Consider the following 16,621-nt stretch of genomic DNA (forward strand, 5'->3'; position numbering starts at 1 on the left):
TGTGGTTATGGACTAAATGGCTTCAAACCCTTTGGAATGTGTTGGTTTCAATCATTAGACATTTATTCCAACATATGCATAGCTTTAAAAACATCGCATTCAAAAGTGATTGTATTATATGAATATTTTACACAGGTTGTCTACACTAATGCACACGACCAAAAAATGTACTAAATTTCTGGTATTGAGTAAGGGAAAGTAAAGTACATGATAAGCCGTAAATATGGACCAATTCTACTCAATAGTGAACTGACATGTCCACACTCACCATGGGTACCAATGGATAGCCCTTGTCAGACGCAGGAAAAGTTCAAAAAAAAAAAAAGAAAAAAGAAAGCTGAGATATGCAAAGTTTAGCGAAAAAGTACAGTTTTAACATCAGGGGAATTTTGACGCCTTACACATGAAAATGAAAGGACCTATTCTGCCCAATAGTGAACTGACATGTCCACACTCACCATGGGTACCAATGGATAACCCTTGTCAGACCCAGGAAAAGTTCAAAAAAAAAAAAAAAAAAAAAAGCTGAGATATGCAAAGTTTAGCTAAAAAGTACAGTTTTAACGTCAGGGGAATTTTGACAACTTACACATGAAAATGAAAGGACCTATTCTGCCCAATAGTGAACTGACATGTCCACACTCACCATGGGTACCAATGGATAACCCTTGTCAGACCCAGGAAAAGTTCAAAAAAAGAAAAAAAAAAAAAAGAAAGCTGAGATATACGAAGTTTAGCTAAAAAGTACAGTTTTAACGTCAGGGGAATTTTGACGCCTTACACATGAAAATGAAAGGACCTATTCTGCCCAATAGTGAACTGACATGTCCACAATCGCCATGGGTACCAATGGATAACCCTTGTCAGACCCAGGAAAAGTTCAAAAAAAAAAAGAAAGCTGAGATATGCAAAGTTTAGCTAAAAAGTACAGTTTTAACGTCAGGGGAATTTTGACGCCTTACACATGAAAATGAAAGGACCTATTCTGCCCAATAGTGAACTGACATGTCCACACTCACCATGGGTACCAATGGATAACCCTTGCTCTTTGTTATTCACAGAGAAAAATTATACTCCGTGTTGTTTGTAATAAAAAGCCACCAGTATGTCAAGAGGTAAGCGAATTATGTTATGGCCACACTGTTTCATTTTTGTAGACTTTTCACAGATTCTCTGTGTTGGGAAGCAACTTAGGTAGTTTTGTTTTGAAATCTATATCAAGTGTGTAGTGTAATGGGCAACTTGGATTTATTGTATCAATTGTCATATTGTATAAAATTACTGCTTACCACTTTACACTTGTGGACTTTTAGTACGCCCATGACCAATGCTAGATATCAATTTACAATACCATCAACTGCTACCACACTTGGGGGGTGTAAAGTGTGTGTTGGATTGCTCTGAAATCAAAGCTGTATGGCATGGGGATGAAAGACAGAATCTTCTAATAAGACACAAAATTTTGAAGAAATCATCCAAGCCACATGATTAGCCACCCATCAAAGAACACCAAATGACAGTGTACTGATGACCAACAAGCAAGAGCTCAAGATGCACTACCAAATTATATGTTTAAACAGTACATGTACTTTCGAAAGAAGTGACATAACACTTATAGCTACACTGCACACGTAATTCATAATCACGTACACATATTACACTGTACAGTTAAAATATCCAAAGTGTATGGTTTGTTTGTTAGTTAGTGTGAGAAATTGTTGACTTAACACATTCTGGCTGTAGTGGTGGGGCTACCTTTAGCCAACTCTGTAGCAATGGTGAATGGCTTGTGTGATTAACTGAAGTCATACTGGGACCAATCAATCATGTTTATCCACTTTGTAGTATAATGCCACATAAGTACTAAAGCTTCCATACAGGCCTCCTGCAAATCTATGAAATCATAGAATGACCTGGACTGGGAATTGAAGAATGTGGCCTGGTGGACCAAGTGTTCTATTAGACACAGTATGGTATGCAGGGGCAGTGGAGAAGGGGGGGGGGGGGGGGGCAATAGGGGCTGCAGCCCCTGTGAAAAAAACTATGGGGTGGGGGGGGGGGGGGCTAGCCACTCTAAAATTATCTGTAGCTCTGATGGAGAGCCTAGCTTAATAGCATCATTCGAGATACTCTAATAGAGCAGTCACAGCAGTGCAGTAAGCTACGTATGCAGTTATGAATAAGGAGATACAGTCTAGTTGGTAGGGGGCAATTACTGCGAGCAGGTAGTGACCTTTTTTTGGTCTTCGACTTACAACTAGGCCATGGAATCACTAAGCTAGACCCTCAGCCCCCCCCTAAATATAGATGTCTCCGCCGCCTCTGATGGTATGGAATGCACTGCATCTAAAGTCCGTTCTTTCAAATATACGACTCAGTACAAGGTCACGCGTCGTTGAAATCAGTCACTAAGGCCACTCCAAGTCATACCTTAGTTTCTGGTCACTCCCTAGCCAACAAAAGGATGCGGGCAGGCGGATGATCAGGACTTCAGGACTATCATAGACTCTTACATATACACCAGTAATACTGTAATGTTATTAATTTTGCTCAATTTACCCATTTCATATTGAGTTTACAACCAAGCTTAACCAACATTCTTATAGCATAACAATTGCTCTTACCATCATTAGAATACTGCTCAACCATCTGGGACCCCTATCATCACACTAGTATTAGTAAACTAGAAATGATTCAACACCGCGCTGCTCGTTTCGTTGTGAACAAACCCTGGCACAGATCTAACCAAAACCATGATAGCATCACAGACATGTTAACCAGTCTTGAATGGCCTACACTTCAAAACAGAAGAACACTTGCTAGACTCACCTTCCTATTCAAGATTGTCAAGAACTTACTAGCAATACCTGATCATTGCTTACCGTCACCAACTCCAGTGTCCTCCACCCATGCTCAACATCCTCTCAAGCTAACTCAATTGCAAACAAGAGTTGATGTGTACAAATACTCCTTCCTCCCTCGAACAATTATTCAATGGAACTCCCTTCAAATTCCTAACATCGACACAATAGATCTTGATACATTTAAGAATGCTGTAAGTAATATAATATAATATGTGATTGTAATGCTCATTAGTGTGTTGCCCCTAGTGGGCTTTGCTAATTAACAATAATAATAATAATAAAAAGTAGTTAATTATGCTTCTGCAAAGTGCACCAGGAAAATTGTTGATGGCTAGCTACACTGCTGAGCACAACAATGTGTAGCTAACACTAAGGAAAGGTCTGCTCATGTAGCTACTTTTGCTTTACAAATGAAATGTTTCATTAGCTATGTCAGGAAATTATTATTTATTAGCTAGCTAATAATAATCCAAAACTATATTAAAACATCAGAAACTCTTTCAAATGTGAAGTCTTAGTCAACTATATATGCATGTGTTTCCAGCCTTCTATACAGTAAACCTTCAGTAAAGTAGCTGTCAAAGTTTTGAGTTGAGTTGTTGAGTGCTCCAGGCTAGTGTTTTTCAGTGATCATGTGGGAAAGCTAAGTTAATGTTTTAACTAAGGGATGCCATGCACTTGTTAATTTAGGACCATACTTGCAATTATTTAATCATGGAAAAGTTGAAGTTTGAGCTACCCAAATGTTACCGGATTTCTAGCAGTGATCAGTGATAAGGAAGTCCAAGTTTAGATCCACTAGAAGAGTTACTAGATTAATCAGAGGACCACATCTGAATTGTTAGGAAAGTTTAAGCTATCATGATGGTATATCTGATCATTAGGCTAGTGATCAATGCTACATACATACTGTACTGAAGTTACTTACTGGCAACAGAAGCATTACTAATAGCTATATAGCTAATCAAGGACAAGTCAAAAACGTTATAGTAGTATCTGTCTATTCTAGTATTAAAGTTAAGGGTAGTGTGACTGCTCTAATAGAGTATCTCGATCCTTTGCAGTGTTTAAAAATCACTGTCCTTGGTCACGTACACTTAAGCGCCTGTAATATTAATAATAGTCCTCATAAACTGGGGTTCCAGTTTTCCATGCGGGCGGGTGACCAGAAACTAAGGTTTGACTTGGTGTGGCCTAAACAAACTGGATAAATCATGCACCAGTGTCCAATGTGACACTACCGAAAATTCGCCGAAATACGGCTCTTGCAAACTCTTGCTATTATCCTGGAAGACTTAGCTGCTTCATCCTGAAGTGAAGTTAGCGACAAACAGATAACTACGGACACACCTGCTCGCCATCATCGTCCTTAGCAACCGCACTATGACGTAAACCGAAACACGGATGTTATGGTGCGCGAGTTCCGTTTCCAATCCCTATGTGTATAGTATATCTATGTTTTAACTACTGAAGAAACTACTGAAGAAACTACTGAAGACCGTCTTAAGATTATTGGCTATGCTTGGTTACCCATGGTGGTGTGGTCTCTATTGACAGGCACCCACAAATATTTTAATACATGGCCCTGCCAAGATTAGTCCGGATTACTCCACATTTTAATGGCTTGTAGAGATGGCTGGTTGTTTTATACTTTTCTCTTGGTTCATCTTATTGCTGTTTCCCCAGGCCAACCACTATGAGTGTTTGTTGTATGATTGGTAAGCTTTGTGACAACAAAACAGTAATTTATCCATGCACTTAGACGGCTTCGCGTACTGCTTTTAGACAAAGAAGATAACTACTGTTTCCCGCCCTTGTTAGCTAAATAATAGATAATAGGGTTTATAATGTGGCTTGATCATTGGACAGTGTCCTCAAGATAGTCCAGTTGTATATCGGTGTATCATATCAGTTTTTAGCAGCAATATCGGCTCCCACCGATATAGTATGCACCTATCAATGTCAAGCCCCACCCCACCCAGTACGGGCTATGTGGGGCGTTAGGAGGGGATTTGAACTTAAATTTTGCCCCCAGGGGTGGGGAATTTGAACAAGCGCTCTATAGTAGCATAGATCCTTTACAGTAGGTTTATACGTGAAGCGCGAGAGCACACGTGATAAAACCGCAGCACATCGTGTACCTTTGCCACTGTGGCTTCTGTTTTTACAACACGTTGGTTCTCAAATCCCCTTCCTATCCCCACCTCATAGGGTGGGACTATGTGGGGATTTGACCTGATAATTCACCCCCAGGTAGGGGAATTTGACTTTCCACTTGATCAAATCCCCACTATATCCCCACCCTCCCCGTACTGGGGGGGGTGGGGCTTAACATTGATAGGTGCATAGTAGAAATGTCTATATCGGCTATTGTATCGGTATATTGGTACACCTCTAAAATAAATTACATATTTTACAGGAGAATAAGGCACAAGAGAATATTTTACACACTGGCCTCATGCAATTTACACAATGTATTTGTGACAGCAAACAATTGTGTTAGCTGAAGGTTTGATAGTTTATAGCCACAATTAGTTCAACCCTGATCAGTGAAACACATTACATCATCATGTAGGTTACATCTCAATGTCAGAATTTGAGAGTTGTTGTCAACTACTGGAGCAGGTGACTGGGACACATTTCCCTCCAGAAACTGTCAAAAACATGGCTGTTGCCATGGATATCAACCATGATGGACTAATTTGTTTTAATGAATTCCTTGAATCATTTTGACTCTGTGACACATGATCAACTTATCACAATAATTATTATTTATCAGAAATGTGAAAACATTATAAATACACTATTATTATGTACATTATAAAATAAAATCATTGAAATGATAAAGGATTTACCTATCGCTAACTGACGGACAATGGAAGGTCATCGTCCATAGTTACACTCTCAATGTACTTTCTAAGTTTTTTATGTGTTTGTATTGACATGGTAGCAATAGTTTGGTCGATAAGGTACTGTGGTAACCAACCCTAGCAACACACATGTTAACATCACCATGGCAACAAGTTAGGTAGTCACACACCTTCAGGTCAGTATCACACAACCAAACAAACAGAGTGTTCTTATCATCAACTGAAACTAACTTGTATCTTCCAGGACCATTCTCTCCTCTGTCAGTGTACAACCAGTATGGCATTATAGAACATGACAATTTTATGTTTCACAATGTGGCAGGTCAAGTATTTTGACAAACTAGATCACATGATCCCTTATAAGACTACTAAGATGGTTATACACTCCTGTATATTGTACTAGTAGTCAATAGTGTAGTAATAATGGAACTATGGAATATGGAGAAGTTTATTTCAGAGGAGGATTAACTCCTATACTTGTATCAAGATACTCTAATAGAACAGTCATAAAATCCAATAGAGGGTACACACCAGGCCTGGTACACACACACACACGCACTGTATTATTCATACCAAGAGCATCAGTATAATTATCCCTTTGGCCCCTACGTTAATAAATAAAAGTGTTTCGTTAAATGCGAAAGCCACTATATTGGCTCTTGTTACATGCATGCGTTCAAACACACATTTTGTAAACGAAACATCCTATGAATATACAGTTTGGATCACGCTACTCTGCAGTTAACGGATATTATCCTAAGCTTTATCCGAACATTGTATCACATTTGAGCGTGATGTAAGGTGAATTTGCGTTTGAAAGAATTTTTAAGACAATACTTGCGACGATACTACCTGTCACAAAGGAGAGACAGAATGTAAAAGTTATATGATGTTGTAGATCTATCCTTCATGAGCAGTTTAATGCAAACCACGAAGAAATAGGTGGTCCCTACATGGAGTAACAGGAGCCCAAGTTTCTATGTCAAAATGCGTATTTTTTGTGAAATGTCTTTCGTTTTAAAGAACCATTTAGGGGCCAAAGGATTAAAGTGTACGGCACCAAACACCTCAAATTCTTGACAGTGAACAACCATCATGAATCTCATATAAAATTACTTTGACTTGGGTACAATAACTCACCACTAGAGCTAAACAGAGCTACTCACTCAACATGTACAAATAGTTGAGTGTAGCTTTGGGATCTTTATAATATATTTTTACTTAAGTCACAATTAGACAGTGAAACATAAACAATTCTTTTCTTACCAGAGTGTATCACCAGTTACTATTAACAACACTATCCTACCATTATGTGACTGTCTCAGCAAAAATCCATCTAGTTTGCACAACTTCCAAATTTATATAAACCAGATGTGTACCACCAGGTGAGGGGGGGGGATGCATGTGCCTGGTTTCCTAAAATTGGTTTGGTCAAAACTGTGTGTCTGAGTGTCAGTATGTCTGTCCAACATCCACATGAGCAAACAGGCTTTGAGTTACAGAAAATAAACAATGAATAAAAGTTGTTACGTACTGTATTAAAATTTAGCTTTCTGTTTACGTTGTGTTTACTTGAGAGGATGTGGCCAGATCAGGTGAAACAGTTTAGTAGAGGTTAGCCTATGTGCTGTAACATCTGTATATAACGACTGAAAAACAACACAACAGGCCTTGTATGCTACCAGGAATGGCATATCTTCTCGAGTTGAAAGGGGGTGTATCCCCTTTGTACGTGAACAAAAATTAATGGCAGCCATGAGGCTTTGTGAAAATGAAAACACAATAGACAAACCATAAAACAGTTAAGAAGATACTTCTTCACGTAATTTGTGGTTTAAAGTGGTTTGCTCAAGTTACACTTCCTTAGCAATGTTTTGTAACAATACATGCAGTACATTAAAATTAAATGTATTTAGTATTTCACCAATTATTTTGTAATTTATCAATTATGTTGCTATGCATGGCGAGAAACAAATTAATAGCATGCTGTGTGTTAAGAGTTATATATTCAAGGGATGGTACGTATTTACTGGGCGCCTGGTTTTTAGGAGTAGAAATCAACTTGTTTGTTTTCTCAGAATTATCTCTAGTGTCCAAGGAATGGATCACCAAAATTTCAGAGTAATTTTGTCCTAGACAGTAGGAAGAGTAAGGAAATTGATTTGTACAGTAACTATATTAAAAATAAAATAAAATACACTTTTGTTCTCACTAGTCTACAACATTGAGATTAGCTTAAAATGTTCACCAAGGAGTGGCAAATCCATCAAGGTATAGTGTTAGTCCTGTAGTCACTTACACATATGGTATGAAGGTAGTTTTACTGAATGAGAACAATTTTGTTTACGTTTACTCCATCGTAAACAAACACACACAACACACATACTGTTCAAACTACAGCAACAAAACAAACATTTTTCAAACTCTCCATGAGCAGGTGAAAAAGATGGTGTATAGTTTTGAGTCTGGCTTCTCTGAATAATGGCTTGATTAAAATTTGCAAATTTTTTCTTCGTATAATTATAGCATGTGTGATTTAACATTATTTTTTAAATGAACACATGCTTGTGTGAACTAGGTGAGTTTTTGCTGAGATAGTACAAGTCACATATATGGTAATACACACTGACCTAATTCTTCTACTCTTAGAAGGCATTGAGTCATGTGAGACAGCCTTCCCTACTGCGTAGTATGCTACTCCCAGTAGCGTACGGTGACAAAATCCCTACATGATGACAATACTGTAGGTGACAACACACACTCAATGTTGGACACAACAACATGTCAAGTATACAAGGGATTACTGAAATATCACCGTTGATAATAAAAAGGACAAATACAAGGAAAATTTAGGAACTTTTTAAGTTCAATTAGTTCAATTAGGGATCACTGCAAAATGTAGTGAAACAAGAGAGATTGACTATACCTGCAGATACACTTGAAGGAATTCATTATACTAAACCTTCATGACCCCTAATAAACAATATTATCATACTGTACTGTATGACAGGTATAAGGAAAAATAGGAATTTTAGGTTCAATTAGGGATCATAGAAAAAAGTAGAGAAACAAGGGAGGTCACCTACACCTGAAGATATACTAGTGGACATCTGATCCCTAATTCAGTCATGTGTGTAGACTGAAGTAGGGATTAAATGTCCACTAGTTGAAAGGGGGCATGTCCATACAAAAATTAAGAGCAACTTGCCAAGATGATTTGCGTAAGAAAATGTGATAGACAAAGTTAAGAAGATACTTCTGTACATTACTAGTGGGTTAAAGTGGTTTGTTCAAAGTACACCTTCTTAGCAGTGCATAGCAACGTAATTACAGAACTACAAAATATTTCATCTATTACAAAATACAAATTACTATGATAATAATTCTTCATGTAGCAACAAAGAATAAATACACATTGTTAATTAATTCCAGTTAGTAAATGTTTGCTGCATGGTGGCTGGTGTTTAGAAATAGCACAACATCAACTTGTTATATAACATAATTATGACTACTGAACCAGCACACACTGTATCAAAGGAAAGAATGTGCTAGGCTTGTAAATTTTTCATCTGAACACACGTTGTCTCAACAATCAATTACTGAAGAGTGAAGTGGTCATTATGTTTTGTTATCAATCAAGTGGTTACGGCATTTAGTGTAACAGCAGCTAGTCAACATAGCCTCAGGGAAGCTGTATCACGCTATCATTCATCAACACCTTGTGTTGTTGTCAGCAAAAATAACTGGAACACAGAATTAGTCCATGATGCATGTATTGTACATACTGTGATTGGCGAAAAGGTACGTCTCAGGACAAAGCAATGAAACAGTGAAGAAATCAAGCCCACAGCCTTATCAACTGTTGATTTATACGGTATCAGTCACTTATAGAAACTTGTTGGTAGGGTTTGGTGTTGGTCTGAAGGCTTGGTTATGCCTAACCAATACTGCTAAGCTGTCAAAAAGGAAAAGTGAGGCTGGTTTCTAAGAAAGCCCAAACCTCCATGATCCCTACTATACAGTACTACCATACTGTATGATTATCATTGACTCAAATATTCCACTAGTTATAGTATTTGGTAACATTTTGATATAATGTGAAACTTAATCAGTACAAGTGTTCAACTATTATAACAATTAGTTTGTTGACATGTAAAATGTGTGGAAAGGAACCTTTTCACAAACCAGGTCACATATCTATCTTAAAATGTTTCTGATATACACCAAATCAGTGTATCATACAGTACGATAGTACTGTATAGTAGGGACCACAAAGGAGTAGGCGTGGCCCACAAAATAACATCACCCAAAAACAGCATCAATTTCCCCTGACGATGATGAGGCAGTATTGGTTAAGTAAAACTAAGCCCAAACAAGTCTTCAGATTGACCCGAAACGCTTTCAACAAGTTGCTATGGAATTTATTTATTTTAATTTATTTAACAGAATTTTCTACTGACTGACTGATGCCTTCAGACAAGCGTAACTCAATAACAACTAAGGCTACGGGCTTGAGTTTTCACTGTTCAAAGTTGCTTCAGCCTGAGAGGTGCCTTTTGGCATACTGCAGTATGTACAATGCATTCTTCATGGACTTACCAGTGTCCTCCTTTGTGTCCCATTCATCTTTGCTGACAGCGAAGTGTCGATTTGGCAGTAGCACATGATGGCTTCTCTTCGTAACAGAAATCGTCCGTATTTTTCATAGTGGCTATTTTGATTGCAAAGGTGCTTTTCATACAGTTCTTGATTCGTACTGCTGTGTAATGGGTTGAACATAGCCAACAATGAAGCGTAATGGATACTTCACTTTTCAGACAATAATTGATATAGCTGAGGTGCGCAGTGCCATTTCAGATTCGGTATGCGTGGGTTCACCAGTCATTTACAAAAAAAAAAAGTTAACAAACAAGTATACAGAAATATTTGGAATTTTAAACTAGAGTAGGGACAGTAGCACATCGATAAAAAGTACTGAAACAAGCTGGAGTAGTGCATGATATTAAATCACAGTAAAACAATAAGAAGTGTTATATCCCTACTGTGCATTTCCATTATGGTATCTTGAGTACAGTAGGGATATAATACTTCTTATTGTTTTACTGTGATTTAATATTGTGCACTACTCCAGCTTGTTTCAGTACTTTTTATTGATGTGCTATGGTCCCTACTCTAGTTGAAAATTCCAATTTCTGTATACTTGTAGTGTGTTAGTAAGGTGTTTACAATTTGTACTTACATACCAACAACAGTTTCTATAACACTTGATACAACTACTCACACACTTCCACCTCATGTTGTAGTAGCTTACCTTGTACTGATAATACCTCCTCCTGCCTCGGTAGACACCACATATGTTAGGTCGGTGTTTTCATTGATACGATAAAATGACTATATTCAAAACAAGCTGTCATTGTAGTCATGTGAGCCACATGTTACCTCGGCAACTGCAACATGCGGGTTCCAATCCACCTGATGTTCAAACTGATAATATACGAATTGCCATAGTGTGATAATGTTGACGTTAATGATGCTCTGTGTAACAAAATCTGATTGGCTGTATTGCTTATTGACAAACCCAACTCACTCCTCCACTTCTTACGGCCACCTATAGATCGGCTGTAGCACATGACCCCACCCTACAGTGCGTGACAACATCATTGGCATGGAAATAATAGTGACACACCTCTTGTCGCTCTAGTTTCCACCCATCCAATGAGGACAACAACTCTTCAGTCACTGCCAGGCTCTCCACACCTTGTTGTATATAAGAGTGATCCTATAGTGACACTAGTAATGGTGTTGTATACTACACCACTAGCTCACCAGTGCTGACAGTGTTGCTGCCTCTATCTCTTCTGACTCTTCAGGAACTACATCAAACCTCTGTACACTGGGACTATCTGTAGGGGAATACAACACATAACACTTTGTAATACTCACTACACTATAAACTATACAAACCACACAAAGTTGACTGTCCTATACATGGTCACACCTACCCAGTGAAACATGGGACACCTGTACACTACTCAGGTAATTACTACAAAGGTAAATCCCCCTGGTACAGGATTGGTATCCTACAGGAGGCTGTACCATGTATCACTGGTGAAGGTGCGGACACCTGCAGAACCTCTTGTATACACACAAACAGACAGACTTACGTGGAGGTGATGTTCTAGGAGTCACAAACACACTGGTGGTCATGCTAGGTGCAGTGCCTCTCCTCGACTCTTGCACAAGTTGAACCCCTCCACTAATTCTTGAAGTACTCTCCTCCAAAATGACACCATGAGATGGTTTCAGCTTGCGGGGCCATAACCATGCCTTCCAGCTGAGCCAGTTAATTTTCTTATACTTGCTTAACTCCTTCGGTAGGTACTGGAAGGAATACAATGTAACAAAACCACTACCTCAAAATAATAGGAGGATGTTAGCCATTTTTAAACCAAACGTGCACCCACACTCAGGCTGACTGTGGGCATGCACCTAGTTTAATTTACTGAAATTGTTCTCATAAAAATGTGAGTGTACCTATCTGTCTATTGTGAATTGTGTATCTGTGGTCATCAAAGTCTGTGGTGTAAATGAGCCAATGAGAACGAGATTTGAATAGGATTACTCACATGTGATTGCCTATTTCAAATCGAAAAAATACTTTATGACTATGGATGCAGAACCCACAATATCTCTCATGTTAAGCCACGTGAGCAAGTCACCAAAATGGAGAAATAAAGGCTCATTAAATTAAAGCAAAGGTATGCTTTGGCTCAAAAGTGGTTTCATTTCAACTAAATGGGTAGAGAAGTTTACAAAATGGCCACTTAAGTACTACCTCATATTTTGAACCCTGCACAATTGACTTACATTAAACTCCAGGAAGAAGAACTCTAAAGGCAAAGGACAACACCAGAATGAAGAAGGTCAATATGTACACTAGACAATCACAATCTGACTCTCGGTGATACTAAATCAATGACATCATAACATACATTACCATGACAACCTTACATCAAACTGAACAGCCTTGATCAATACGACAACAGATTCAATACGACAACAGATGAAGCCGCAGTAGTGATCTATAACCATAGCAACTTAATAATGACATCATACAAGATACGGGGCAAACAGTTGAGCTTGTCATAGTCCGGAAAGTATTTGTCATTTAAATATTTTCATGGTTTGCTAGTAACCACAAAAATTTAAACTATTTCAACAAAATTTTTCCAGACTACAATATAAACAATAAATTGAAGGGATTGTTATATCATTAAGTTTGTATGTGCCTTTTATAAAAAGTCGTGAAACTCATTTTAAGAATTATAAGTTCAAATTGGGATCAAAGAAATAAAAAGTAGCGAAACAAGGGAGGTCACCTACACCTGAAGATATACTAGTGGACATTTAATGCTTCATGGACTTATCTGTGTCCTCCTTTGTGTTCCATTTATCTTTGCTGACAACAAACGGTGACAATTAGCAGTAGGGCAGCGTGATGGTTTCCCTACATAACAGGGATCGTCTGAAATTTCTGTTGTGAGTGGATTGATTGCAGAGGCCCTTCACGTAATGTTCTTCCTTAGTAACACTGTGTAACAGGCTGAACATAGCTGAAAGTGACCACTTTACTTTTCAGTAATCTACTATATAAAGCTGAAAAGCTGTCTGTCTGTCTGTGACCCAGCTAACTCCCAAACAGCAGCACCGATTGATACATAAGACGGCTAGTGTGGCAGTTAAGTAGCTGTTTCTAATGAGAGGGCAAAAGGTGTTGATGGTGGGATAACCAGCACTTTTGATGATAGGGAAAATGCTCACCCCTAGTTACGCCTCTGTATACGTGACTGTTGTGTTAGTGTGACTGTTCTATTAAAGTATCTTGAGTCAGCCAAGGGGTGTACAGCTAGCTATAGACCAATAATGGGTAAGATCATCTTGTTTACTGGTAATAAAATATGTAGCTAGATCATTGAAAGGTGTCGTCTCCACACTCTATTGCTATTAGTCTACCTAGATTTTTATTTGGTGGGCATGGTTGTGAACCTATCACAAACGGGATCCCAATTGCAAATTCGAAGTTGCAGATATCTAGCTAGTATACCTCTTGTAGTAGCGCCAGGACTGAAGTGCTTCTGAAATCCAGCTTTGAAATAATTCTGTGGCATCTAAATATGCTACTGAATAAATTCCTTGGTGCCAGCTTGATGGCGACTAATATGCAGCAAATCCGGGGTGCACTTTGCTACACCAACAATCTGAATAGTAACATAATGGAATAAACATACTGGCGATGATACAGCAGCGATATAATTTCAACACACACTGGTCCCCATAAAGTTATGACTGGTCCCCATAAAGTTATGACTGGTCCCCATAAAGTTATGTGCATCATGTGATCAAAATATTTTTAAAATTCCATGGGAAGCTGACACGTGACGTGCATCTTAAATGTTCGAAAATGGATTCCAAGTTGTGTGAATCAGTGCGATGTGTAATGACAAAATAATTGACTTGAAAAGTGTTTTACTGAATTTTAATAGATGTTACCGTAGCTACCAGTCCACGGACAAGAGTCCTAGTTCAACTCCGCTAAGTCGACACAGCTGGTCAGTCGTAGAGAACTAAGAGAAGAATGAGATAATTGACCTATGCGGAATCTACTAAAATAATGTTTGATTTTTTGGAAGCCACTGGCTCTTCTATTCTGGCTTAATTTGAAGGCACATAGGAAACTGGAAGATGCGGGAAATTCCAGTATGCATGTGGACTAAAGGATTCATTTTATGATGGAGCTAAATAAAGGCAAGGTCAAGTTGTAATATGTATAGTGAAGGTCACATGCATGCACAAGGTTTTGGTGTGCTGTTATTCATCAAGTCTCCTGCGCCTTTATTTAGGATACGGTGTATTTATTATTATGCCCCCTGGCTTTTATCTAGGCGTTTTATTGAAAGCATGGGGATAGGATACTCAGTGGACGATGGTGATTCATTGTCTCTGTTGCTTAGTTTATGCAATGATATTTTGTCTCAGCTAAGTATTAATGTATCTACGTATTTTCTTATGATAGTTAGATTTGGCAGCACTTGGCTACAACCATCGTGATCATCATCTTCATCGATGGATACATACAAATACAAAGGAAAGCATAGTTAGAGGCATGCATGCAGTAGGTGTATTAATACCTTATAGCTATAGGCATTGTGTGCATACACCTTTCATAAAACCTTATATAATGCCTCACATGAAGGTGAGCATGTTTTTTGTGTGCATGTATGTTGCATTTCCCTACCATCAGAAATTTTCTAGCTATGCTCCTGCACGTATACAGTCAACTAGCTGCGCTACAACAAAAACTTGACACACTAGTATTTGAAAAATTTTTTTGTTAATTTAAAAATGAAGTAGGGATCTATGCAATAAAAACTAGGAAAGCAAGACAGGAATGATGGTATTACAGCATAGCTTGGTGGGAAAGTCCCTACTTCAGCACATAAGCTATAATTTTGTTCAATGCCAAAGTAGGGACTTTCCCACCGAGCTATGCTGTAGTAATACCATCATTCATGTCTTAATAGTTTTCCTAGTTTTTATTGCATAGGTCCCTACTTCATTTTTAAATTAACAATTTTTTTCAAATACTAGTATGACTTAAATAATGAGATAACCTGTCCGCCGGTATTTGTTATTTTATGAGAAGCTGATAAGGTAATCATCAGGTATATTGGTTTCATTGTACCACAGATCTTAAAAACAAACGAAAATAAAATATGTGACCAGATCTGCAAAACCCCACATGTTCACACATTTTCAAATTGCATTTTTGCACATTATTAGGATTCTGTTTTATTACATTTCATTTATCTACAACTGTACGTACTGTAGACAGCCAAAGGATGGTCAACTGAAGTTTCAGTCCAAAATGCTGACAGATTTAGATGCAGTGCTACTAAGTGGTAACAACAGAATAATTGATGTATTCAGTGTGGTGGTGTAGCCAGGCCTTCAGCAATGGGTGGGCACACTCACCCACACATTTCACCCCATGCAACTATCTAGCAGAAAATGTGAGTCCATCCTTAGTGGACCATATACATACATGTGGCTTAAAAACTGTTTCAAAAGTGCATAAATGTGTCTAGCTGGCTATACGCTATGCTGCTGTTCCTGCAGCTTATTTCACTACTACTGCACGAATGATATAGAAGCTAGAAATAAAAACTAACATATTACACCTCCTTGTCTTGTTCTGTTAGCTCATCTGCACTTGTACACAACTCTTTCTACTCTTAAGATAGTCGTATGGCTTATTCGCAGTCACCACTGAATCTATCGTCTCTAACTGACTTATCTAACACCAGAGAATTTAATTTTCCTTTATCACTTTAGGCCATTTGATCTCACCAATAACAGAACCCGTGCTGCTACGCACAACAGTGTTCCTCTTTCCCCTGCCTAAAATTGGGATCACGTGATGCTGTGCATTAAATAGAAAGCACCAAAACTACTCGGATCACACAATATAATCATTGAACTTATCTCACTAGCACAGCTGTTGATTTACAGTGCTGTCAAGGTAGGCACTACTCATTTCTTGTTGGTAATAGCATTAATGGGTGTGCGCCAATGTCCCAGGAAAATATGGGTAGGCATGTGCCCACCCTTGACTATGCCACTGGTACAGTGATAGTATACGGACAATTAACTACAGGTGTTTAATTAAATGACCACAACTTACAAATGTAGTCTTATACGGAGTTGTAACTTACACCGCAACATTTTCAATGAACAGGCGAATCCATTGCCAGGGCCGGTTCATTTTTTTAACATTGGGTGGGCCAAATTGTTACATACTAAAGTAACTACTGTGCTTGCAAAATGCAA

The 16,621-nt window shown here is 38.3% G+C and overlaps 1 protein-coding gene across 2 annotated transcripts; it reads right to left on the minus strand.

Moving 5' to 3' along the window:
• Positions 1 to 5,904: 5,904 nt before the first annotated feature.
• Positions 5,905 to 13,917, minus strand: LOC136238911 (stAR-related lipid transfer protein 3-like). 2 transcript variants are annotated; one of them, XM_066029551.1, is made up of 10 exons: positions 13,839 to 13,917; positions 12,746 to 12,816; positions 11,899 to 12,115; positions 11,561 to 11,637; positions 11,421 to 11,513; positions 11,317 to 11,373; positions 11,174 to 11,269; positions 11,046 to 11,125; positions 8,365 to 8,459; positions 5,905 to 5,992 (listed from the first exon to the last, which is right to left on the minus strand). In XM_066029551.1, the coding sequence occupies exons 1-9, from the start codon at positions 13,900 to 13,902 to the stop codon at positions 8,429 to 8,431; spliced, it is 786 nt and encodes a 261-aa protein (XP_065885623.1). In that variant the 5' UTR covers positions 13,903 to 13,917; the 3' UTR covers positions 5,905 to 5,992; positions 8,365 to 8,428. The 2 variants fall into 2 exon arrangements, with proteins under 2 accessions (XP_065885623.1, XP_065885624.1); XM_066029552.1 differs by lacking the exon at positions 5,905 to 5,992 and adding an exon at positions 7,960 to 8,057.
• Between the last annotated feature and the right edge of the window lie 2,704 nt (positions 13,918 to 16,621).

Source organism: Dysidea avara, chromosome 11 (genome assembly GCF_963678975.1).
Source record: "Dysidea avara chromosome 11, odDysAvar1.4, whole genome shotgun sequence".
NCBI lineage: Eukaryota > Metazoa > Porifera > Demospongiae > Dictyoceratida > Dysideidae > Dysidea > Dysidea avara.

What these genes read in the sequence shown, in the direction of transcription:
- LOC136238911 (XM_066029551.1), bottom strand. Translation starts at nt 13,902, where the DNA reads ATGCCACAGAATTATTTCAAAGCTGGATTTCAGAAGCACTTCAGTCCT. An exon ending in CGCATGTTGCAGTTGCCGAG is followed by an intron (nt 11,126 to 11,173) that starts GTAACATGTGGC and finishes TTTTGAATATAG; the next exon opens with TCATTTTATCGTATCAATGA. An exon ending in GGAGGTATTATCAGTACAAG is followed by an intron (nt 8,460 to 11,045) that starts GTAAGCTACTAC and finishes GTCATCATGTAG; the next exon opens with GGATTTTGTCACCGTACGCT.